The sequence below is a fragment of the Platichthys flesus genome, chromosome 3 (assembly GCF_949316205.1).
Source record: "Platichthys flesus chromosome 3, fPlaFle2.1, whole genome shotgun sequence".
In the NCBI taxonomy this organism is placed as follows: domain Eukaryota; kingdom Metazoa; phylum Chordata; class Actinopteri; order Pleuronectiformes; family Pleuronectidae; genus Platichthys; species Platichthys flesus.
The window spans coordinates 16230642-16255878 of NC_084947.1; the positions used below are offsets into that span (position 1 = coordinate 16230642).

The 25237-nt window shown below is 43.7% G+C and overlaps 1 protein-coding gene across 1 annotated transcript in view; it reads right to left on the bottom strand.

Annotated features, from left to right (window-relative positions):
* adgrv1 (adhesion G protein-coupled receptor V1) overlaps nt 1-23951 on the bottom strand; it is a 98742-nt gene extending 74791 nt beyond the window's left edge. Inside the window, exons 1-28 of the mRNA XM_062382587.1 lie at nt 23766-23951; nt 22822-22971; nt 19741-19836; nt 17676-17780; nt 17077-17190; nt 16492-16722; nt 15511-15848; nt 15137-15407; nt 13016-13342; nt 12310-12486; nt 11824-12047; nt 10580-10706; nt 10301-10486; nt 9849-10029; nt 9221-9384; nt 9007-9130; nt 8658-8918; nt 7596-7722; nt 7183-7406; nt 6302-7036; nt 4394-4767; nt 3467-3646; nt 2742-2922; nt 2393-2590; nt 1885-2007; nt 1509-1593; nt 659-794; nt 210-575 (exon numbers count right to left, since the gene is read on the bottom strand). Coding sequence (XP_062238571.1) covers nt 210-575; nt 659-794; nt 1509-1593; nt 1885-2007; nt 2393-2590; nt 2742-2922; nt 3467-3646; nt 4394-4767; nt 6302-7036; nt 7183-7406; nt 7596-7722; nt 8658-8918; nt 9007-9130; nt 9221-9384; nt 9849-10029; nt 10301-10486; nt 10580-10706; nt 11824-12047; nt 12310-12486; nt 13016-13342; nt 15137-15407; nt 15511-15848; nt 16492-16722; nt 17077-17190; nt 17676-17780; nt 19741-19836; nt 22822-22971; nt 23766-23951 — 5991 coding nt within the window. The remainder of the gene's footprint in view (nt 1-209; nt 576-658; nt 795-1508; nt 1594-1884; nt 2008-2392; nt 2591-2741; nt 2923-3466; nt 3647-4393; nt 4768-6301; nt 7037-7182; nt 7407-7595; nt 7723-8657; nt 8919-9006; nt 9131-9220; nt 9385-9848; nt 10030-10300; nt 10487-10579; nt 10707-11823; nt 12048-12309; nt 12487-13015; nt 13343-15136; nt 15408-15510; nt 15849-16491; nt 16723-17076; nt 17191-17675; nt 17781-19740; nt 19837-22821; nt 22972-23765) is intronic.
* Between the last annotated feature and the right edge of the window lie 1286 nt (nt 23952-25237).

Genomic DNA, 25237 nt, shown 5'->3' on the forward strand with positions numbered 1-25237 from the left:
GGAAAAGTTCTTTACTTAAAATTTTGATCATTTCCTGTAAAATGATTAATTAGTATGCCCGTATGTTGTTTTCTCCTCATTGTCTGTCTCTGTAATTGAACTATTTAATATATAAAGGGTTGTATGATTCTCAGTTCTTTGTGTCATCATGAATGATTGTAATTTCTCTGCTCTATGAAGTTTTTTAAATCTCCAGCAGCAGGACTTACCTGACCCATCAGGCCTCTGAGTCGCAGGATGGTGAGGGAAACAGTTGAGTCAGACTCAGGGAGTCGGACAGACCTTGTTGAGTTAGCGAACACAAAAACACCGTAAGGATCGTCGCTGGCGAGCACAGTCAGAGTTGCAGATGTCTGGGCTCCCAGGCGACCGTGGGAGACGTTGACCAAAGAAACCTTGAAACTCTTGTCCAGCTCCGGGATCTCATCCTGAGCCACGTTCATGATAATGTTCCCTGACGTCTGACCGACACCGAAGGTGATGTTCCCGAACCTGCTGAGGAGCTCGCCCTCAGAGCTGGGGTCAGCTTCCCAATACACTGTCACGTTGGAGAGGTCTCCAAAGGACCGATCCACCTGGGGGAGACCAAAATAAAATAACACCATGGTGAACCATGCTCGAATAACAGTATGAAACATCTTGAATGTATCACACTGACCTGCAGGGCGACAGAGCTGCTGCCATCCTCAGGTTCTGTCCCATTGACGGAGAGCGATTCAGGGCTAAACTGAAAAACTCCATGTGCATCGTCTGAGGCAGCGATGGTCACTGTGATGTGGGATGCGACTCCCAAGCTGGCTGCAAGATACCAGATACAACCCTGGGTTACTTTTTATTAATATAATGTATTATTAGCTGCATTTTTCATGTTAAGTTTGAAGTAAAGTAAAAACTTCAATGTGGTTAGAGAAGAGGAAAACTAAATACGGCAATAATATTCTAATGATGCAAGCCAGTGATTTTGGTAGAAATAGCACAAGGATAATAATACAAATTCTAATAATACATATCTTCTTATCTAACTAATAATTAAAGTGATGTTCTGGAACAAGCACATTAGACTGAATTGGCAGCTTCATTATTTCGGTCTGAGCGACAGCAGCTTAATCTCTGTGTAAACCACTTAGGTCTCTGACACCTCATGTCTACCACTTACCCCTCCTGCCTGAGAAAAGGCTATTTGCTTTTCCCACATCACTTCCCTGGGTACTTTTCACGGAGGTCGCGGTACATTGTAAATACCACACACAATTAAACACACACATGGAGGCTCAACCGCACAACCTTCCCAGCTTTTATGGGCCAAATCTTGTTGATACAATTTCATCCAGCCGGGCCAATACTAATGCTTGTAAGTTTTGAGAAGAGAAAAGAAGCAATGACTATTAGATTCTAATAATAGAACCTGAAATCAAGAAATGCATCCTTATGTAGTGAGGAATTATGTTAGTGAAGGCGTCAGGGAATGGAGGCTAGAAGCAGTTTGGGGAATAAAGGAGGGGAGATACTTACCATGATGGTGATAGGATGGAAGGAGGAAGTCAGAGTCACTCTCCCCACTTCCACTTCCCTCACTATGCAGAAACTGATCCACTGATGGATCAGCATCAAACAAGCGTCACACCAGGTTAGAATCACACCAGAAGAAGGGAGGTCGGAGGGCAAATGTGAAGGAGGGTGGGCAGGTAGTTACGCAGGAAGGTAGGTGTGTGTGTGTGGGAGAGCACACAGGAGCACAGCACACAAAACACACAAAAACAGTAGGATAGAATACAGGGTCAGTTAAGCTATGATTGGGATAGGTCAAGACATGTTTGCGGATACAAATGTAATGACTGTAAAGATTTTGCTTGAGAAAACTAATTCTAACTAATTATTTCTCACCTCCTGCGTCGGCATTGTAGAGCTCCACTCTAAAGATCTTGTCCAGCTCAGGGACGGGATTGTCAACGATGGTCACGCTGATGAACTTCAACCTCTCCCCCGGAAGAAACTCCAGCACACCATCTGAGTCCTGCATTTGGAATATGAAAAGGAAACCAGGATAGTAGGCAAAATGTTTTCACTTAATCTACGTATTGACATATTATCAGTGTGTGTGCCTCTGTACATTTAAATGGATAGTTCCCCCCCCAAAATTTGAACACTTGGATGACACCACAGGAGCAATATGGAGGGTTATCATTTATTTTCTGTTCTTTTTTTACCTTTGAAGAGTTTGTCCCCATTTACTACAATTGTATTGGGTTTGGCTGCAACACTGTTTACCACTGAAACTCCAAAAGTGTTTTGTGGAGTCAAACACTTCACCCAGCCTTCAGTGGCATAGTGTGAGTCGATTTTTGGGATAATAGTTTGGAGGAACTATCCCTTTAAGGAATTTGGTGGATACTAACCTCATAGTCTTCAGGGCTGGATGCTGTGAAAGGGGTTGTCCTATATCCCACTATGACTCTTCCCAGGAGCCCTTGGGCCCTGGCCACTGGCAGACGGATTTGTCCATCTTCCTCGTTAACGGTGATGTGGGCAGCTTCTAACGCTGGAGAGATCAACCCCTCCCCTGGAGGACTGGGCTGGAACTGCAGCAGGCCTGGTAGAAAGAAGGGTGTTTTAGTGTTTGTGTGTGACAGTGATGGTTCCAAGAGGGAAAATCTGAGAAATCATAACGAAATAACATCATCTTAAAAATATGGATCTCTTCAATAATATTTCAAGTTTTTTTTTTATATTGAGGTGAATACCATAAGGATGATCACTGGCTGTGACAGTGACGGTGTTGATGGAGTTATTTGGGTCGATGCTTGCACCACTGGTAGGAGTGGAGCCTGGCTTCCCATCGCCGGTCTCTGTGGACTCCAGTGTGATCTGGAAGGACTCTGCCAGTTCTGGGATGTTATCATCCAACACCAACAGGTTCAGTACCTAACAGAAAGAAAGGGCATGCATGATTTCATGTTTTTTAGTCCAGGCTATACCCTTAAAAATATCATAAAACTTAAAATCAGCAGCTCCAAGCTCCTGGCAGTGCACATTACTCAAGATGTTTAGTATATAAGTGACAAATAAAGCTGAATATATTTCATATAGATGATATATCTATATTTCAGCTTTCATTAAGCTCTTGATTTAGGTTAGCTGATGAAAGCAACTTTAATTTTGGTTGTTTGCCACAGACATAAAGTAGAATCTTTAGTATAAGGATACACCTGTTGCCTCGTCTGTAAATGCACAGGCGACATGACCACTAGGTGGAGCTGATTACCAAGAAAACGATGCAACTGGAGGACTGAATTATACAACTAATAAATTGGACATAATGTGTATTAATTTTCAAATCAATATGATAATGTGCAAATACAGTGGATGACAGGTACATCACACTTGCGTTTACCTACTTAGTGTGACACCCTGGATAAACTCAGAGGGGCTCACATAAGAGCCCATTACTACAGGGAGACACACACACCTCAGAACGTTGTCCAGGCAGAAAAAGCACAGCTCCGGTGGCATTAACAAAATCCTGATGTGCTGCCGTCTCATTGTTCAACCTGTCCAGTTGGGTTACAGTGTAGTTGACGTAAACATGGTCCAGGGATCCCCTCATACGCTCGATCACACAAGAGACAGTGGAGCCTTCTTCAGCCGTCTATGGGGATACACAAGGGGGAAACAAATGAATTCATTCAGGGACACTGGATGCATAGATCGATAGCCAAACACTTACTGTCAGTTTTTTATGCTTACATGAGCTAATCAGACCATCTATGTTAATGGCTCAGTCTAATTCCAGCACAATAATTAAGTGATTTTGAGAGGGAACACCTGATAGCCTGCATGCCTCTACGTCTTTTTCATCCCCATAGGGTCTAGGATATAAAGACATTCTCCAGTTCTGCTGGAATGTCATGCCTATAGCTCTGCCACCTGTTGTGCTGAGAGAGACAAGGAACAAGATCTCTCATCTCCAGTGCTGGAACTCCCGATACGCTTCTACAGGAATGCCCTGAGTGGCAGAGCTGCGGCGGCCTCGCCAGCTGTCGCTCTACCTGAGAGGGGCCCGACACGACAGCAGACACATCCAATCCAACTAATAAACAGAGAGCATGCTCTCCCTGCAGCCAGGCATGAAGACTGATGAAATATGCAACAGGACAGGGGCTGACTAACCGTTGGGTTTACATTACACGTGTTTCTATGCACATGTTTTCTCTGTGGACACAACAGAGTGATGACACTGACAAATGCCACGGTAGCAGTGGTCATGTAGAATCAGGTTAATTCAGGAGATGCATACCTTATGCTCCACTGACAGTCTGCATTGTCTGTCATAATAGAGTTTATTGAAATACTTAGCAGCAGATGGGTTCCCCTAAACGCCACTGGGTGAACTTACATCAGGTATGCAGGCACCAGTGAATCCGAAAAGCCCATTGGCGTTGTCACTCTTCATGACTCGCAAAATGGCTGTGGGTCTGAGGAGGGGGAGGCTGGCTCCTCCGCGCACTGCCACCAGCTGCAGGTAGAACACCTCCTCACCCTCTTCTTCATCATCGTCCCTGGTCTCCACCACAAACGACTTCTGCCTCTCGTCCTGACGGTAGAGCAGGTAACCTGAGATGCTCCGCAGGTCTGTCTTGGCGGGCTGGGTGTGAAGCTCGTGGATGTGGCTGCGGTTCAGCTTGACGTGATATAAGCGAACATCCTGGAGAAGGCCTGTGAAGCGCTGTTCACCCTCAGGATCTGAGCCAATAAACAGGGTTGCCGGTCCTGGGGAAGAAGTACGAAGGGGGAAAAAAAAAAAAAAAAGAGTTTGCTTGGTTAAAAGTTAGTTTAATAAACTTGTTTTGTGAAATTGCATACATTTTTGACTTTTGCGCATTTGTCCATGGGTCTTTAATTTGGCTTGAGATCATAACAACAGAACATGATCCCGAAGGGGATCTGTATCGTTATGATGATAGATGTCAGATAAACATAATATTGTTAGTGTTGGAACTAATTCTACTGCACTGGGATCCCAAATATAATCTTGATTCAGGCCACAGTGTGCGTAAGTCCAGCTCTTGCTCATTATTCATTTATATCCTTACACCTCTTGAGTCTATTGTTTCCTCCTCTTGTACAAGGGGAACAAATGCAGTAAATCTGCAACAGTGAGCAAATATAAAGCCCCAACACAGAGCCATCCATCTGTGGCTTGAGTTACCAGTAACAAGACAATAACGCATGACATGACTGATGATTATGTATATATCTGCTGTGATATTTCCTCTCTGGGACCATTGGGTCCGCTACAGGCTGCCACTATTGTCTCCATTAATCAGAGAGAGGAGGAAGAAAAGAAAATGCAGACTGATTCCCTTTAGCAGTAACAATATCCAGCAGTGCAGAGGCTGAGTGCTCACTCAAGCATTGCAGAGTCCCAATTGTGAACAATGAGGAGCAGCTGAGGGGTAAGTGAATGTGTGTCTGTGTGAATTATATCATACAGTATATGTAAGAAGTTTAGTATTGTTGTTCCTCCATATGTTAACAGTGAGAATCAAGCTTTAGAGTGTGGTTCTCACACAGCCATACAAACACACAAGCAGATGTCCATCATTTCAAGAATTTGTGCCTTTTTGAATTGGGCTTATAAAAATCAGTGAGGTCTCGGTGACCTCTGATCTTTGAACACTGCAAGCGAATCAGTTCATCTCTGAGTCCAAGTGTCAACTGCTCAACATATGAACAAATCCCTTAAAGGCAGACTGGAGATATCATGCTCACGAGGACTTGTTTTGTGTGGCCACTCTAACCTTGATGTTTGGCCTTTGACCAACCAAATCTAATCCGTGAATCAGTGAGTCTAAATGAATGGTTTTCACAAATTTGAAAGAATGCTCTGAAGGCGATCTTAAAATGGTGCATTCACGGGCCGAAAAAGGGTTCGATTCCCAGTGGGGTCACCTTGACCTTTGACTTTCCACCTCCACAAACTAATTTAAACCGAAACTGGCGGCATCCATGAGTCATAAAAAGAGTATTTTAACATTTTAAGAGATAAAACCAGCCACATTTTTAAGATTTATACATGTATCAGCATATTATTTAAATATAAATGATTAGTGGTGCAAAGAGGCCAGATTTAGATTCCCAAGTTAAAGGTGTATTGGCCAACCAAAAAGCCATGGCAACATATGCTCAACACACACACACACACACACACAAACTAACAAACTACAGCTGCAAACACAAGCGATGAGTGTAACGAGCATATGATTGACACTAATTCTGTGATATATTTCCAACAGTAACTTACCATCACTGATGCCCTCCCCTTTGATGCTCTTCAGACCACCAGGAATAGGGTTCCCATCCAAGAAGAACTGAATAATCCCATCATCAACAGTAATGATGACATGTAACCACGTGTTATCCTCTACGAACTTCTCAGCACTGGCCCGGGCCATCTGAGTGCTGTTTGATCCTATTACTGTATAGTACAGCATCACTATGACATGAGACTCATTAGTGTGGACCTTCACTCCATAACACAAGGTTCCATTCCTGGTTCCTTTGGAGACTATGAAGCCGTCCGTGTCTGGTCTGGGCACTAGCCAGGCAGAGAAGGTGAAATTGCTGACAGCAGCAGGCCCATCTTCGGGCGAGATGGTCCCATAAGCACCGGGGAGCCCAGAGAAAAACCACGTGTCTGTGGCTGAGTGGTGTCTCCTGGCGTGAGGCCTGAGCTCGACCTCATCTGGGAAGGAAGCTAGAAGAAGCAGGTCGTCCATCAAAGGAAGGCCCTCTGGGAAGCGGCCAGAAACAATCTCCCAGGCAACGCGCACATCACCAAAAGTACCCTGCTGCCGGAGGATGGTGAAGGAAGTGACATCAGCCATATCATCTTCTGAGAGTACATCTTCGGCTACTTCTTGGTCCAGGTTGCTGTCAGCGATGGCAAAGACGCCAAACGGGTCGTCATTAAACGGGATGAGAACAGAGGCGTTCAGAGAAGTCTTGGCCAGTCGTCCCCCTTCCCCTGGGTAACCACCTTAAAGAAATTAAAGGCAAGAGTTGAAGGGTCTTCAATAGACAATTATGAAGGAAATTCATCTTTTGGAATCAAAACATTGTATTTCACATTTAATGTTATCCTGACTAGGACTGACAAATGTATCACTGCTATTTTGAACTCACCTGAGATATTAACCAGACTGAGGATGTAGAACTCATTGAACTCCGGAAGCTTATCTGAGATGGCCTCCAGGATAATGGGCTTAGTCTCTTCCCCGTTAGTGAAGGTGATGTAGCCAGATGTGTTGGTAAACTCCTGGTTTTCCTCCAGAGGAGTCACTGAGTCATTGGCAAACAGCTGCCAGAAGACTGTAACATTACCAAAATGGCCCCTTGCACGCAGAACACTGGTGGAAGAAGAGAAGAGAGGATTCATTTATAGAATACAGGTGAAAACTATATAGAAATGGAGTTTTGTGCCTGCATAGAGGCTGTCAAATTGTTTAATATATATGATTGGTTCTCATTCTCATTCACACTCATTAATCTTTTAAATCAGTCACAAATGAAAGATGACCTGAGAACATGTTCCTTACTTGAATTTATTGGTTTTGCCCTCTCTCACTGGTTTCTCCGTGGATTCCAGGGAGAAAATCCCGTTGGCATCATCGTTGGCCTCGATCACCACAGTCGCTGTGTGAGCTCCGTACACGACTGCATCACCTGACCACACAAACATACTATCAGGTTAGTATAGACCAGTATTTACATATATGTGCATGGAGATAGAGAGACAGAGAGAGATAGATGAAGAGATAGTTAGAGACGGAGAGAAACAGAGAGAGACCTTGAGAGAGTCAGAGAGAGACAGGCAGGTAGTTAGATATGTAGGTAGCTTTAAAACAGCCAATATTTTAAAGTCTAAGGAGAATAAGGAAAATATAAGCGATACAAGGACATTTTGAGCGGAAATATTATCCACCACAAAGGCAACAACCACTTACAGGCACATACTTCAAGTTGCCAGACGACCAGTTCACTGTAACAAGCACTCAGATCCTCTCAAAATCAAACAGGCAAGGTAAAGGGTGTCAAGATCCCAGTGTCCATTTGACTGACTCCTAACATGAGGGTTATTGACTTTTAACATAATCCCTGTATAAAGGACAATCCACTGGCATAAACCAGGGGCCAACCCTTACTCCACTCTGCTCTGTGTCAATCAGTAAACAGAGCGAGGCCGGTGGAGTGGTCGGGCTTTGTGTTTTAGAAAGCCTGGAGTCTGGTAATTAAGGTCCTGTTGGGGCCCAGCGGTCTTTCATTCCCATCACTGACACACAATGCTGGGATTAAGGAGAGCTTTCAGTGTGACCACGTACAGTGCTAAATTACCCGGCTACATGCTTCTGTACATACACAGCTGGCATGAAGACTAGAGGAAGTTTAACAGGGAAGAAGTGGGTGATGTAATTTTTGAGTTAAGTGTTTTTTCTGAAGAAATACCTTGAAAAATCTGTTGTTTTTTATCCTTAAGGGAATGAAGATTACATCATTTGACATCCACTTTATAACCTCACATAGGCTGTGAGCACCGATTCACCGATGATATCCTCATACTTCACAGTTCACCCCAGTGGGGGAGCAAGGCCCATACTCACCAGTGGCGTTGAAGAGAACAACGTAGAAGGGCTCATCGGTCTCTGGTGTGTTGTCGTCCTCCACGGCCACAGAGATGTTCTTCATCCATTCCCCCACGTCAAACACCAGCACCGTGTTGTTACTCAGCACGGTGAGGTCACCCGGTGACGCGTCGCCATACTCCACTCGGTACATCACTGTGGCAACAAAGTCGGCCCGCCCTGCCCTCAGCGCGGTGAAGTGGGCGACCTCTCCTTCCTGGAGCCGCACGACAACAGGTTCTGAGTTGGGATGAGAAGAGACTGGTGAATGGCTGTTGGAATTTATATATTAATAAATGATTGCATCTCTCATCCTCAAAATCCTTACCAGAAAAGTAAATGGGGTCATCATTTTTATTAATCTGCAAAGTGGCATTGAGTAGGTTTCCAAGACTTGCTCCACCTGTGGCATTTAACAGTGTGATGGTGAAATTCTCCATCTCCTCTGGGATCTTAAATAAAACAAAAACATATCAAATTTGGATATATGCAAATCAAAAATCAATGTGGCTTTAAAGTTAGGAGTTAGTTTATATGTGTACTTCGTCAGGGACAGAGTAGAGAGTAAGATTTTTCAGGTACTCTCCCTCCTCGAAGGTGATGTATCCCTGGAGGGGGCTGACGTCTCCGGAGAAGGCCGGCTCCAGGACCCACGCCACCGCCACCACTCCGAAATGACCCCTGTTCCTCACTACTGGGTATACAGCTGAAAGAGAATCAATCAATTGATTTGATAAGATACCGGAGCTTTCTTAATGTCATTAACTCTTTTATATACACTTTATTCTTGACATTTTGGCTGTAGTCGAAGCAACAATTTTGGCGTTGAGCACAAAATAAAAATCTAAAAACTAAATTTAAAGACGTAACTTTAAAACTAAACTAAAAGAAAACTAAAGAAACGTTTTTAGCTGCCTTGCTCACAATAAGTAAAGCAAACAACCCTGGTGATGAATCAATTGAGCCTGAGAAGAAGCTCTAAGGAGCAGATAGACCACTAGATATGCACATACTTTATTTATGTGGACGCAAACATGTAATAGACTCTAATACACTACTCACATTTAAATGAACTAGTACATGAACACAAACTAACAAATCCTAGTCCAACTCATCATTTATGCATGTAAACGGCCTGTCGTTCAAAGATGGCCTGCTACTTCCACGTACCCCTGTGCGTCTTGTTCGCCTTGCTCTCATTGATAGCCACTGTCTGTCCTGATTGGATGAACTCAATGACCCCAAAGGGGTCGTCGTTCCTCCGCACTGTGATGTTGACCTCCCGGTGGTTGCCTAGACGACTGGGTGGGGTGCTGTGGCTACTGAGAACCACGGAAAAAGTCTCATCCAGCTGTAAGCACACACACAAACACACACACACACACACACAGGTTTAAAGTATAATCTTACAGACACATTTCAGCAGCAGTATGTAGAACAGATGTTGGTTTGTGAACACGAGATTGAAAACAGAATAATTCTGCCTCATTTAAAGAGACGTAAAAGTTTAATTCCTAAATCAAATCAAAGGAAACTTGACTCCAGAAGGATTTTAGTTTGTAGTGAGGAAATTGGTTTTATATCCCCACAAAAGCTCAACAAAGCATTAGCCGTGCTCTTACCTCCGGCACGCCATCAGGCCTTGCCACTAGTGCCACCACCACCTCTCTCTCGCCTGGTTTAAACTCCAGGATGCCCGTGGCCCCGTAGAATTCAGTGTTGCCTGAAGGCATGACAGCATATCGAACCAGTTGCTTCAGAAGCTGGCCCTGGGCTCGGACCACATGCAGCTCCACAGCCTCACCCTCCTGGGAAGATAAAATAGCAATATTTTTTTTTTTTATGCACATGGGTATCACTTTTGTATTATAGCTGGATAAATACTTAAAAGTTTGACTTACATTAATCACCCATGGACCTCTGGAGAATGGGGAGAACTCAAAGACTCCTCCAGGGTCGTCATTCTCCATAATGACAATCTCTCTGCTGGTGAAGCCGGCCTTCAGGATCTGATTCGCAACATTACTCCTGAGACAAATTCACACACACATACACAGTATTACATGGTGCCAGCACTTTGCCATGAATCAAAATCAGCATAAAATGTAGAGCATTGTGGAGATGCTTTTAGACACGACAGATAATTGTCACTTTGTTATAGCAGATGAAAACACACGTATGAATGTCTCTTGTTTCTGCTAAATCAAATTAAAATTCTTAAAGCATTCCTCGTATCATGGGATCCTCATTTACTATCCCGGCGTCCTGCTGTTAAGACAACTTTTAATAACAATGTCAATCATCTGCATGCCTGCATCTTTGCTGCTCCACAGGGATTTGTGTGTGTGTGTGTGTGTGTGTCTCTGTATGTGTGTGTGTGTGTGTGTGTGTCTGTGTAAGAAAATTGGAGCCAAGCGAGTGTCACATGACGGGTAAATTAGAGACAAAGACACGACAGAGTGAAGCACTCCAAACAAACAGTCAGAGCCGAGGCGCTGCATGCATACAAACCCTGACATCTTTAAAAAGGGCAACACAATAAAGCCTGGTTAAATTAGAGCAAAACAAACAGAGAAGACTCCTTATTTACGCTCCAACACCCACCCTCTTCTGGATTCTCTTTTTTAGTCTCACCATCACACAGAAACCCCCCAAACCACACCATCCCAGAACCCCCCCCCCCCCCCCCCCACCCACACACACACACACACACACACCATCCCGTCAACCAAAGACCCCAGAAATCCTGAAGTAGGCCCTTCTGTGGCAAACAAAGTCCTGATTCACGCCACACAAAAGGCCCAGGTTCACCCCACTCCCCACTTACCCGAAGAACACGATAAAGCGTGCAGTCTCCACCCTGCAGGGAAGGAGTGGGAGGGAGAGGGAGACGCCGTTCTCATCAGAACTAAGACTAACAGATGAACCCATCAACCAAACTGCTGCCACAAACAGGCATGCATATCTCCAGAAAACCAAAGGGGGGATGGGATCAGACCCCTTCAGCCTTCTTAATCACACTGGACTCATGTGATGTATGAACTAGATCCAAAACATTACTCTCACACCCTTCAAGTAAAAAAGTGATTTCATTATAACAGAAGGGTCTACTACGCCTTTTTAAAGTGAGCAAACATATCCCTACCTATCCAGAGTTAGGAGTAAGGTCTCGTTCACTTCTGGGATATTGTCGGCCATGATGGTCAGGTTGATGGAGGCATCGCTCTGCCCAGAGAGGAAGACGACAGAGCCGCTCAGAGGCTTCAGGTCTTCAGTGGTTACATCTTTGCGATTGGCCCCGATTGGCTGGAGACTCCAGAACACAACAGCCTGCCCGTCTGTGCCGTCACGTCGCAGAGGGAGATTCACCTGCACCAAAACGTTATTGAGATCAGCCTCTTATAAATAAGAATACAAAGTAGAAGTTATAAAATAAAAGCACTTTTTAGTTCATACATGATAGCATACTTTACATAATAGCACATTTTAACACAAATTAAGGGTTATTGAAGGTTGTCAAATTACTCAATCTTAAGTGAGAGTTATTTTATAATTTCCACAATATGCTGTTTTACACAATACTGAAGTCTGCAAGTCAACTGACACAAACATAACAGGGGTCATATCTTACTGTGCTGGAGTTGCTATCCTCTGGTTCATAAACCACCACTGTGGTGTTACTGGTAAAGCCAATTTCCCCGTTAGCAATGTCAGGAGTGACATTCAAGGTCAGGTTTAGAGGTCCACCGAACCTCGGGCTGTTTGAAGGAATCTTGGGGTTGATGTCGACGAGTTCCAGTGTATTTAACTAGAAGGAAAACACAATTCAACCGACGGAACAGGAGAACTGAGAGATACATCTTTTTATAGAGGAAGCTTTGAAAACAAAAGCATGTTTCTTTAATGTTCAAAACCAATAAAATTCACATCTTTCTTTACAATCTGCTCATTTCTTTTCTCTCTCCTTTTATGGTCGTGCATGTAAACGTTAAAGGCTCAAAGTGTGTGTGGTGTGAATGTGGTTCTACAGAATGCAAAGACGGCTTCTCTTGTACTTTTTTTGCCTGCTTTACAGACTTGGTGATGTTGTTAGTCTTGGGAGCTGGACCCATCCCATAGCAGCATGCCATATTTGAGTGCCAGTGTCAAACCATTCACACATGCAAATGAGCCACTTAAACCTTGGATGGCACTGATTTGGCCAGAAGTGAAAAAACAAGCAGAAAGAGCACATTTCTGGACATGCAATCAAAGTGTCGCCTGAATAACAATGTATAAAAGCACAGTGTCGCAAAAGCTGTGGAATTAAAACCCCAAGATGTTTGCAGCCTTGTCACCTGTATTAAAAAATGAGCTCCGTTCTGCAGAAAGGCATCATTCCTGATCGGCAGCGTGACGTGAACCACCCGGTCATGCCCGAACACCACATTGATAGATCTGCTGACGTTCAGTATCTGGTCACGGGCCAATGATGGGTCTATTGGACCTGCAGGAATGTAGAGGGCGGTGAGGGTCAGCGACACGTTACCCAGGGTGCCGCCTTCTCGGATGAAACCCAGCGAGAGGAAACGGCCCGTGGGTTGGCTCTGGATGCTTTGCTCTTTTGAAGGGTCGAACCGGAAAAGCCCGTAGACATCGTCACTGTCTTGGATGTAGAAGAGCATCTGAGGAAAGAGTGGAAGTAGAGAGAAAGGCAAATGTTACATTTTGTCAATTGAGGGAATGAAGAAAAGACAATTTTAAGGAAACCCAAATCTTGGAAAGGTTGTAGAAATATGCCCTAAGTAGTATGGTGAACCTGAGACTATGAATTTGATTTTAGATCATGACTTCTGCCCCTTACATTGCGCAATAATTAGAACAATATATTTAGCTGCAATGACACCTTCCACTTAACCCTTCCACAGTGACCAGACCTTATCAATGGCTATAGGTCAATACAATAGCTAATGCCCCGTAAACATACACGCCTTAACTTTAAACTATCCTGAACACATACCAACATAAGAACGACACTAACCACCATTAATATAACATTACTAAAATAATGACTGACAAAGATTCATTTACCAGGACGATTACCAGTCCCATGAGCCTTTGCTCTGTCCAATCAGAGTGAACAACTTACAGATCGCTTTACTTAAGACCTTTATTTTATTATCTTATCTTCTAAAATAGTGTCTCACAGGCTTGGGATGAGTTAATAATTGAAATAATTTAAATTAAAACATTTCTGGTGGATAACAATTAGGCAAATTCACTTTGCTTTGGAGGAGACTGTGATGTCACAAGTTTGACAGCACTCGGGGCCGTGCACAGCCATGCGTGCAGCGGGGAGCGGGCTGACTGATCTTCAGGCTGAGAGGGGGTAATTGCAATGACGCTCAGATTTACAATTAAATTGCTTTTTCGGGACTTTGATGTGTATCCTGTTTTTGTGCTACGGAGACTGCGACGCGGGTCATGAGGAGAAGACGACAGGCGAGAGGTGAAGAACAGAGAGAGGAAAGAAAACAAGTGAGACTGAGAGCAGTAAAACAGAGGCCTGGGCTAACTTTAGAGAGGCATCCTCTTTAATTAACTCTGCTAAAAGACTGCATGAGGAGTTTTCATGAGCATTTTAACTGGGGGTCAGCCATTTTCTTGAAGCCTACACTTGTCTGATGCGTTGCCCGGCACATACGCGACAGCTGATTTACAGCTCGGTGTAGCGTGTTTATGTTTATGTGTGTGCGTGTGTGCGTGCGCCTAAACATGTTTGTGTGTATGTATATGTCACTTCCAACATTGACAGTGATTAACATTGATTAACTTGTCCGACAGTCAAAGCTGTGTATTAACTCTTGAGGGGAATTTCTGCTGAGTCAACTCCCTGGCTCTGCACAGGTGGCAAACAGACCCTGTAGCCTCACAACCTGAGGTGTTGCTCTGCTGCGTGTGTTTCTGATGTGACCAAAGCAGGCGCCTCATCTCAGGCCTTGAACATAAACGAGACTTAGATCTGCCCACTGCTTTCACACATAGCCCAGAGGCTTGGACGAAGATGGAAGCTATAAAAATGTGTCACCACTTCACCCACTCTTTCTAAAAAAAAGAAGAAAAAAAATGCACACAGACACCACACACAGAGTGCGCCTGCTGTGTCTGCTTTGTTTTGATTCAGCCACATTAAGGGAACACCCACGGAGCAAAGTGACACATTAAGAGAGGTTGACTTGTGGAATGTGCCAAGTTTGCCACTGTACCTTATAGTAGGTCACACGCAAGCACACACACCCACATACACACACGCCCACAAACACACATGCACAACAGATGCGCGACATCTGGAGCTTATATGCCCTCTAGCAAGTGCACCCTTTTCTCTCTCTGTCATCAACCCATAGCAACAGGGAGCAACAACAAATAAATAAATTGACTTTAACTACTGGCTTGTAAAAGATCTCCAATAAACTGACCTCCATGGGTTCGTCGATCTCTGCATTTCCAGTGACAGTATTCGGCAGCAGTCTGAGAGTGAAGGCCTCTGCCTCCTCTGGTTGATTGTCTCCCACGATGTTTATCGGAATCACAGCGGCCACCTGACCGGCAGCAAACTTCACCGTCCCCGCCGCGGGCGTCAAGTCATCTGACACCGGGGAACCATCGCTGGAGTTCCTGCTGATGGACCAGTTGGCAGACACGGCACCGTAGCTGCCACCGTTTCTTACAATGGTGATGCCATCGAATCTGTGGGAGTCAAAATCGTATATTTAGAGAATATACCTAACCATCCACTTGTATTTACTATATCTGTCATCACAGTTTCCTCCAGTATTCACAAACTCTCTACCTCTGTGTCAGATCTTCGTTGATGCTGATTGGCTGAATGACTGCGCCGCTGCTGATTGACAGGACGCCGTGAGGCTTATCATTGGGTTCGATGGTGACCAGCACGGCATTAGGTGATATGAGCACTGCATCTCCTCTGAGGGTCTCCTCCAGCAGGACCAGGTGGAAGGATTCTGCGATCTCTGGCACCGCGTCGTCACTGATGTTAAACAGAAGGCTCGTCTGGTAAACAAACGGAGGGAACGTGACCCTGCTGACCGGCTGCAGGTCGACGAAATCCACAGCTGGCGTGGCGCTGCCCAGTCCTTCACCGCTCACCACCATGTAATCAACAGAGACCTAAAGACAGTACAGACCAGATGTTTGGTATTAATTTGCCTCATTCGTCCTGTTTTCTTTGCATCAATATACTATGTATATATTTCATCCAAAATATTTGCTTTCAAAAGCATGGTCTTTCAGTTTGAGAAACTTGACTTTAATATCACGTACAGATTTAGTTTAGCTGTAGTTAAAAACCCTTCGCTCACACTCAAATAGCCCAAAACCCAAACTGTGCACCTGCTTTCAGATATGTTGTGACAGATATTTTGCACTCCAGCTTCCACTCTTCTCCCGCTCTTTACTGTTCGGTTGGAAATTTATTTTCTTCCAAGAGCAGAAGAAAAAATCTGATAGCATAGGAGAAATTAGAGATCGTGAGTCAGGGGAGAAGAGCTGAACCTGGAGGACAAGAAATACATCCAAGCAACAGAAAATCGGAGTGCAAGCGCACAGTTTGGGCATAAGCACAACTAATTTAAGAAGAGGAAAGTTTATATTTGTAAGAGTGCAGGGTTTTGAGTGTGAGCAATGAAATCAATCAAGTCCTGCTCTGAATAAAGATCAGGAAAAAACAAATACATATAGTATACTGTATATAATTAAAGTGGTTGTGTCATATTCTGTCTAGTTAAACAAATTATTATTAATAGAAAAGAACCTCAGAGTCGACAGAGCCGACAAGTGGCCCGTCTTCAGTCAGTCGACCCCGGGTCACATTGATGGCGATGACTCCAGCGGACTCGGGCACTGCCATGATGGAGTGGGAGAACCGCAGGGGGCTGTCGTTACGCCGGATTCTCAGCTGGACAGTGCTGGCGTTGGGTCTGAGGAGGGCTCCACCTGCCACACCCGTGAGTCTGACAGAAAATACCTCATCATCCTCTGGGATCTGGTCCACAGAGACAGAGAAGCACATTCATGTACAGTTGTTTGATGGAGTCTGCGTATGAAACATGACAGAAAACTAGTGACAGATACTCCTCTTGCTGTGATTTATTGATTTTGAAATTGAAAATAATGTGACTTTCAAGTTTTAATGAAATTAAGATATGATGAAGATGAGGTCTGAAGTCTTAGGGAGTCTTTAACAATGTTGATCTTTAAGCTCCACACTATTAAATCAATGCAATGTGAATGATAGCTGAAGGTGAATGTAAAAAGTTGATTTCAATCTCTATCCATATAATCCACATACGTGACATGTGGGTGTTTTTAATGGCACAGTGAAGAGCCTGTTTATTACCTGGTCATCCCGGATGAGGATACTAAAGTTCACTACAGCCTGTCCTACAGGGATGGTGATGGTGCCTCTGTCTGGACTGAGATCCTCGATGGCCGGGTTGGGCCCTTCAGAGATCTGAAACAGAGGAGTCACAAGCCTCTTTTAAAATACTGCAGGTCCTGCTGCAGTGTATTACAGTTGAAAAAAGGATCCCTCAGTATGCTGCCTTGTGAATACTGAACCCAGTGTGTGTTTTCAGATTGCATGTCTTTCACAAAGCCGTTGATTCGGCTCTTTCACTACCTCCCCTGCCAGCTTAAAGGTGGAACAACAAAGCCCCCCCCATTACGTATTCGTACCTTTTATACGAAACAGCGAGGCGGAATAAAGCAAAACATTTCAGCCTTGAACAGACTGTATAAAAGGACACGGCACGCTGATGCACTGTATATTTTCATTCATCGTTTATACACTTTATATATTGTATATAATTGAGTTATCTACACTGACACTGCATGTACTCAAATAATTACCTTTGGGTCTAAATTATCAAAACTCTACTTTTGACCAGTGGAGAAAACATTGCGCTGTGTTTTTCCTTTTTTTAATTGTCCTCTCACCTCATAGTTCACGGTCACAGTCCCATATGTTCCCTTCTCTCTAATTAGCGTGAAAGGCACAGAATGGTTCCTTCTTCTGGGTTCATCAACTGCGATCTCCTCAGTCTGAGATGAAGAGAGGGAAAGAGACATGACACATGAAAGAACACAATCAGTTCAATTTATTCAATGGTATGCAGTTTCTTATTCAGACTTACAATCATCCAAAGCAAGTACAAGTCCATTAGTGTTTAAAAGGGTCGTATACACAGAGCACAAGGGCGGTGAAGGTCTGTTTAGTGCCAAATCAACAGATTCTGTCAAAGAACAGCCAACCGACAAGTTAAAAAAATGCTGCATATTTGAGAAATACTGATTAAACAGTATAAAATAGTATAAAACCATGTGTTTTGGTCTGTCTTATATTATTAACTGAATTGAAAAAAGTAAAGTGATATGAGTAGGAGTAAGGCTGTATCCTGCTTCAGGAAATGAATCTGACACAGAGTCAAAACATTGATTCTACAGTAACACAGTGAAAGCCAAAAAGCCCATTATGTATTTGGAAGTCGTTAGGAAGCTACTGCAGTTTTGAAATGTAATCCCCTCTTGTCCCTCCCCTGAGGATCAGCAGCCCTCTTATTGATTGTAAGCAAGACTAATCATCATAGAGCATATTAGACCATCTGGGGTGGTAGGACACACAGTTCCCAGCGTAGCTAAGCCGCCATGGAAACAATATAAACTCCCACTGATAAGTTAATCTAGCAACTGTTGTGGTTTTTATCGCCCCTGGAAATCCACAACGGAAGATGCTCACTTCATCCACATCCTGAATACTGGCATAATCGACCGCATCTCTGCAGGAGTGGGTCTAAACTACCGTTCACCAATGTTCTTAGTTTCTACAACTACATACTAACATGGGATCTATGTTCATTAATGGTCACAAGTGGACGCTCATAGTTCAAGTGCACGTTTTGTTACAAATCAAAACATTGCCAGCAGCGTTTCCGAACTTCTGCGTGTTAGGTCCTAGGAAACTGTGGAGTGGTGTGGACGGTAGTCGCAAACTTAGCAACAGTGATGCTACGTAAAACTTAAACAGAATAGTGTGGCTCCAGAGACAAAGACAAAAGTCGATGGAGGGTTTAGAAATTGAGAATAAATTAAGCAAACCTTAGATAAAGGCAGTTTCCTAAAGGATCAAAGAGTCCAGACAGCTTTTCATGTTTGAAAGATGGATTGATTTCATTTGCCTCCTTTGCTCAAAATAAACTAAATTATACGCACATAATTATTATTAATTATCATTAAACAGTTTTGTTTTTCCATTTAACTGGTTGATCAGAGCTGCTTTTATTTCTGTCTTCTTGCGCCTCCAAAGATAATATCTAAATATTATTATATTAGCCGGCCCTGCTTAGACCTGGTAATAACATTCCTCTGAAGTGATTTGATCACACGTGGACAGCTCTAAGAATATAGTCTCACTACTGGCATTAGACGGCATCTACATTTGTCTCCTGTGTTCAGATCTCACTCCTCGGCTCCATATGCAAATAAATATGTCCATCATTTCTGCGACTATGTCAAATGGGTTTGCTGTGTGTCACTGACATAATTCTTCTGAAAGCTAAAACATGTGAGTAATACTATGCAACTAATAATCATCCTTCTTCTTTTTCTTTTCTTTTTTTTTGCATGTGATCCCTGAAGTGATTGGGACTGATGTGGGACAGCATCAGTTGCATCAGGTTGATTTAAAGCACCATAGGATTTATTGCAGCATGTAAGTGATTATGCTTTCCGCCCCCTCAAATGAATGTCCTTTGAGATAATGGGGGTCGCATGCCTCAATGCATCTTGGGTGCGTCACACCCGTACTTGGAGCTGTCCACTTGTGATTGGATCACCAAGATGGATTTCACCTGAAGGTCTGAACAGGGCAGTAGTAACACACTGATACCGTGACGCTAAGTATGATAAACTGATGTAGATTGAATTAACCATGGATTGAACTGTGAAAGGCTGTGATGGATGAAAACAGACAAAGACAAGATTCATGCAAAAAGTGGATCCTTACTGAATTGAAGGCAATTATTCCAAAGGCATTGTCATTGGACAGGATGGTGATGGTCGCCTTGTTTGGCGTCCCCAGTGTCACGCCATTGGACGAACTCTGGAAAGCGGAGAAAAACTGAAATAGTTACACAAACTGCAGGCTAAATACACTACAGTACAAACCTTTACCTCCCCTGTCACTCATGCTCCTGTGAAAAAATGCCAGCCCCATTCATTGGCGGTCTTCACTTCATTCCGGTGCTCCCACTGAGACACCCAGGTGAGAAGGCACAAAGGCAGGAAGCGCTGGTCTGAGCCCACTTGATCTGTCAGGTCAGCTCACAGTGGGACACCTCTTCAGGACTTGCGCTGTGCTCTGTGATTCGGCACTAAGACAAAACAAACCTCCGTGTTTTTTGTAAATCCCAGCGACTGCACAGGGCTTCCACCAGGTTTTTTAACTAAACAAAAAAAATAAAGGAACCACAACATGCGATCTGTGAAAGGAGGCTTTTCCTTTTTCTGAGCCCTGTTAAAGAGACCGACCTCAGCCTTGTTATTTGCTGCTTGGTTTCCATTAGGGAGCTTACCAATGTTTTCACAGGCATGTCGTGGACCAACTCTGCTGACCACTGTGTCTGAGTGCAAGCAAAGCTCCTAAAATCAAACATACAATGATGTTCTGGAAAATAAATGTGAGTGTGCGATTTCTCTCAGCCAAACGTAGTCTAGTTGAAAGTCCTTCGTAAAAAACCACTGTATGTGTTAAGGTGAGAGCAGGCGAAGCATAAAATGAAAAGATGTATGAGAACTTTCTTTCCACTGCTCGGCTCTGGTCAACTCACAGACACAGAGTAAACCCGCTCACTTTTATTAAGCCTAGCCACTGGCCGAGAAAGTACTCTGAAAACACACAGGCTCAGGAGGAAGAGAGGGTCGTCCACTAACCAGAAGGTATGTGGTTGATCCCCAGCTCTTCCAGTCTGCATCCCGAAGTGTTGTTGGGCCAGATACTGAATCCCAAGTTGTCCCTGTCGGCTGGACCAACAGTTGGTGATAGGAAAAAGTCCTTGCTTTTAGAATCACTGTGTGAGTGTGTGTGGAGTGGATGGGTGAGTGCAACTTTGAGTGGTTGATAAGAGTGGTAAATTATAACTATTTAAAATACAGTCCATTTACCATACATGCCCTCGCTTTTTACATTAATGTCTAATGATAATTATTTGAGAGGATTCGACTCGTTACAGTATATCAATCAGCTGACTGGTGGCCAAAGGGACAATGAGCTGTCTGCAGACGTCCAACCGGACAAAAATGTTGGGAAGCTGCCAGACGCTGGTTCATTGTCAGATGGCTGTAGGAGGATGAAGTGTAGTGTTATTTTGTACAGTGCTCTTTTGTAATGTGAAGGATTACTTCAGGACATACTGCATTTCAGTTTGCTCTTATTATAATATCAAAATGTACTATTAAAAAGAACAACATGTAGAGTGTTTTTTTAATTATTGTAATGATAAAATGGTAACATAAATGACAATACTGCATTGAGAATGATAATGATACAATTTGAATATTTATCTGTACTGCCCGATGACCAGTAGGTTGGTTGCGATTACATCCCCCACCTGCCACCCCATCACCTAAGCCCCACAGAACTAGGAAAAACCCTGACCACACAAGATGCTACAATCCACTGTGTGTGTCTGCCTTCTGTTCCTGCGCAGCTCTGTGAGGCTGCACCTGCTCTGCTCCACAACAACCCTTCACTACTTTGGTACAACTGGTTTAGTTTAGTTCATTTCCGATACATCTAGTACAATGTTTTCTTTGGAAACAGATTTCTCTGTCAAAAACGATAGAGCTATAATGTTCAAACATTTCTTTCCCACTTGTCCTTGATCTCTGACACCCGATGGTCGCTCCTCTTGTAGTTCACAGTCAACCTCTGGACGGTCCTCCAGTAAACCGATAGGGTTTCATTTCGCCAGCAGCTTTGTCTGCACTGTAGTGTAAACAGAAGGGCCTAAGTGGGCCTCATCTGGTCCTTTCACTCTGGTGGCACGCTAACTAAGGGATTGTGCAACTGGATTTCAACCAGATGCCACAAAAACGCAAAAAGCACCAAATGTTTTGAAAGAAGTTCCTCTTTGCTGCTGTTTTGTAAATATACACAGCTGACAACCGGTGACTCCCATTGACCTTTGTCTTTGGGTCTTTCAGCCGAGGCGAAGACGGGCAGACAGACCAGGCCCCCGAGCTCATCAATCAAAGTTGACAGCTAAAGGTTATATGAAACCATGGAGACACTCTCTGGGTGTCAGGCATCCTCGGCGGCGATGGTGATTCTTTTGACAGGAATTTACAGTGTGTACCCCTAAAGATCATTTTCAAACTTTAAAACATCTATAAATGTTCCATACAAGACTCTGCACAACGCAATAAAACATGATATGCTCAACATTTGTATTGTCTTTGAGAATAAAGTAGTAAAACTTCAGATTCTGATGATAACCTGTGTCCCCTTTCAGCACAATACTTGAAAAGTCTTGAAAATGCATGAAAATCCATTCATTCATTGTAGCAGCTTTCATTTATACTAGTGTGTGGTGAACACACAGAAACATGTATGAGGGGGAAATCCACGGAACGGACATGCCCATTGAGGTCAATGGGGACAGTGATTTAGAGAACCACTTTAATCTAACGTGTGGCGAGGCGCTGGCTGTCAAAGTTAGTTTCTGTTCACAAAAGGTGTCTTTTAGTGGGGAACCTCACACAACATTTGGGCCCCACCCACACTAGCCATCGCAAGTACTACAGCGCACACAAGCATCAAAAGACCCCGCAGCTTCGAGCATCCCGGGGCTTACTGTGACACACACACACCCCCAGCTACTATTGCTTAGTAGCTGGGGTTAGGATTTAAGACGGTCACGGGCAGAATCGGAACACTGGGACTTTGCTGGGAAAAGCTTGGAGCTCTAAAAGGAGAAATAGGGCGTCATGGTCAATCAGCAAAAGATACCTAAAATAAATACACACAAGACCATAAAATAAAAGTGGCAGACACACATCGATTTGTAAGCAAATATTGAGCCTTTACCTGTACTTTAAGGTTGAAGGTAAACGTCTCATCGGCTTCAGGCAGGTCGTCATCTTTCACAGCGATGAAGATGGTCTTACTGGACTCAGTGGACAGCAGAAAGGCTGCAGCATTGACGGCCTCAAAGTCCCCTGTGTCGACTCCCTCTAGCTGGGGGGAAAAACCAAGCATAGCATTGTATCACTCACCATTTCGCTAAAGTAAGATGCCTGCTTCTTTGTTCATTTTCTGTTTGTTGGAGATACAAAAGAGATGGAGACAATGTGGTACACTAGACAAAGATGAGTTTAAATCCATGAATGTTGCAGGTGCATGATTTGTGCTCTGGACTGCTAAGCTAATAGGAAACCTTGGCCTCTATGGTTTTTCCTGTTTCAGCTCTTTCCATCAGCACAGTCCATTGACTATGTTCCTGCTTCTTTCCTTCATTTCAGCTTCTGCCTTTATCTGCTTACTTAAGTTTCCATGTGCCTCTGTCTATGCCCATTAGATTCCTGAAACTAAGTGCTTCACTATGAATAAAACAGCCCGGTTATAATAGCTCATGTAAGAAGAAGAAAAAATATGGTAAAGATATCAGGAAGATATACCACCCCCCCACTCCAACCACACTTCACTGGATGGCCAGCTCGCCTTTCCAGACACCAACTGTGAGCAGCTGACACCAGCTCCTATGTGGAGAACATGAAGCCAAACCCATACTGCGCTTTCCAAGACTGTTTCTGTGAATACACTGAGTCTAATGTCACCGCCTCTGTCATTGATAAAAAGATCCCTGATTCTTAGCAGCCCGGCAACAGAGCAGAGGGATTTTCTCTGTATTACTTGATGTATCCTGCTGTTACATGTATGTGTTTGGATTCACACATGATATAACAAGTCAACAGGCAGTTCTCTGAGTACGGATACATTAACAATGATGTGCTTGAGTCGCATGTCCTTACCAAAACCAAAGCCGTCACATTGACCGGGTCTCCGACTCTCTCCACAACCAGCCGGACCACAGCTGTGCTGCTCTCATTCACGACAAAGTCCGTCTGTCCCAAGAACCGCAGCGTGGCGGACTCGGACGGCGTGCCAGGGATGGACAGAGCCAGAATCAACCCAGCTAGCAGGAGGACAGGGAGCATTCCTACGAAAACGAGGGAGCACATAGAGGACACATTCAAAAAAGATCAAGGAATTGAGACATAACGTAAATACTGAAACTAGAAGGGCACTCAGAGAGAGCATACCACAATCAAGGCTAATGCCCTATCTTACCATGTTAAAGAAAGGGAAAAAAAATCCTGGATCCACCTGTTTATCCAGATCTACTACAAATATTCTTCCCATGCCCAACCATTCCACAAAATTCAATTGAAATCAGTTCAGCAGTTTTTGCGTAATCCTGCAAATTAATAAACAAAGAAATGCCAATGGAAGCATAACCTTCTTGCCAGAGGTCATAACGCAGAGGCCATGTGTATGTTTAAATAAAAATGGGCATATCTAAAAAATGTAATCAAACATGTACAATATTAGTTATCCTACTCCACACACTAAGAAAATGTATTTGAAATTGCAAAAAAATATATAATTCAGTCTATGCAGAAAAACTCACAAGATATAATTTGGAGAATTATGTGACACAGTAATAAGAATAAACCTATTTATTCTTATTACTTATTAAAGATATTTCAGAATAAACCTGGAGGAAAAAGAGAATTGAAAGTAAAAAAGTAAAGAAAGACAGAAAACCATGTCTAAAATATTCACTCTATGCCCAGTGGGCATCCTAATTTAATTTCATGTCCTATAGACTTCATACTAATTGGTGTTGAAAATAAAATGAATTTAAAATATACAGTGGGTATAGAATAACTATATTGTATAACTAATACGATCCACAGACAGCATTGAGTGGCCAGATGTTCACAAGGTCTGTCTTTTGAAAATATGCAGGCGGGCTAGCTGGCAGATTTGCTGGTCACTGTGGTCTATGTGTTTCATAGCACTATTCCATAATTACAATGGCTGTTGTCCTCATGTTGTCATAACTGTTAAAGCAGTTGTTGTTGAGTTCATTCTATGGATTTGAATGTCCTGCCAGAACCAATGTGGTCACTCGTTCAGACAGTCTGTGCTCTGCCGACACTCTCTCTCTAATTATCTCTTCTTCTCTCCTGCTTCCCCCAATCATCCTCACTTCTCAATCTGTCCCCTCTACCCCCGCCTGCTCTCCACGTTGCTCTCCTCCACTTGTCTCTGCTCCTCCGCTCTCCCCCCGTCATCCCCTGCTCAGCTCCCTCACGCAGAATAATCCTAAAGCCGGATGGAGCTGCTGGGACAGTTGTCATGGTTAACACAACAAAAAAACACAGCATGACAAGCGAGGTGGAGCCAGCTTAACGTTAAATTGTGGCCACTTTGTCCC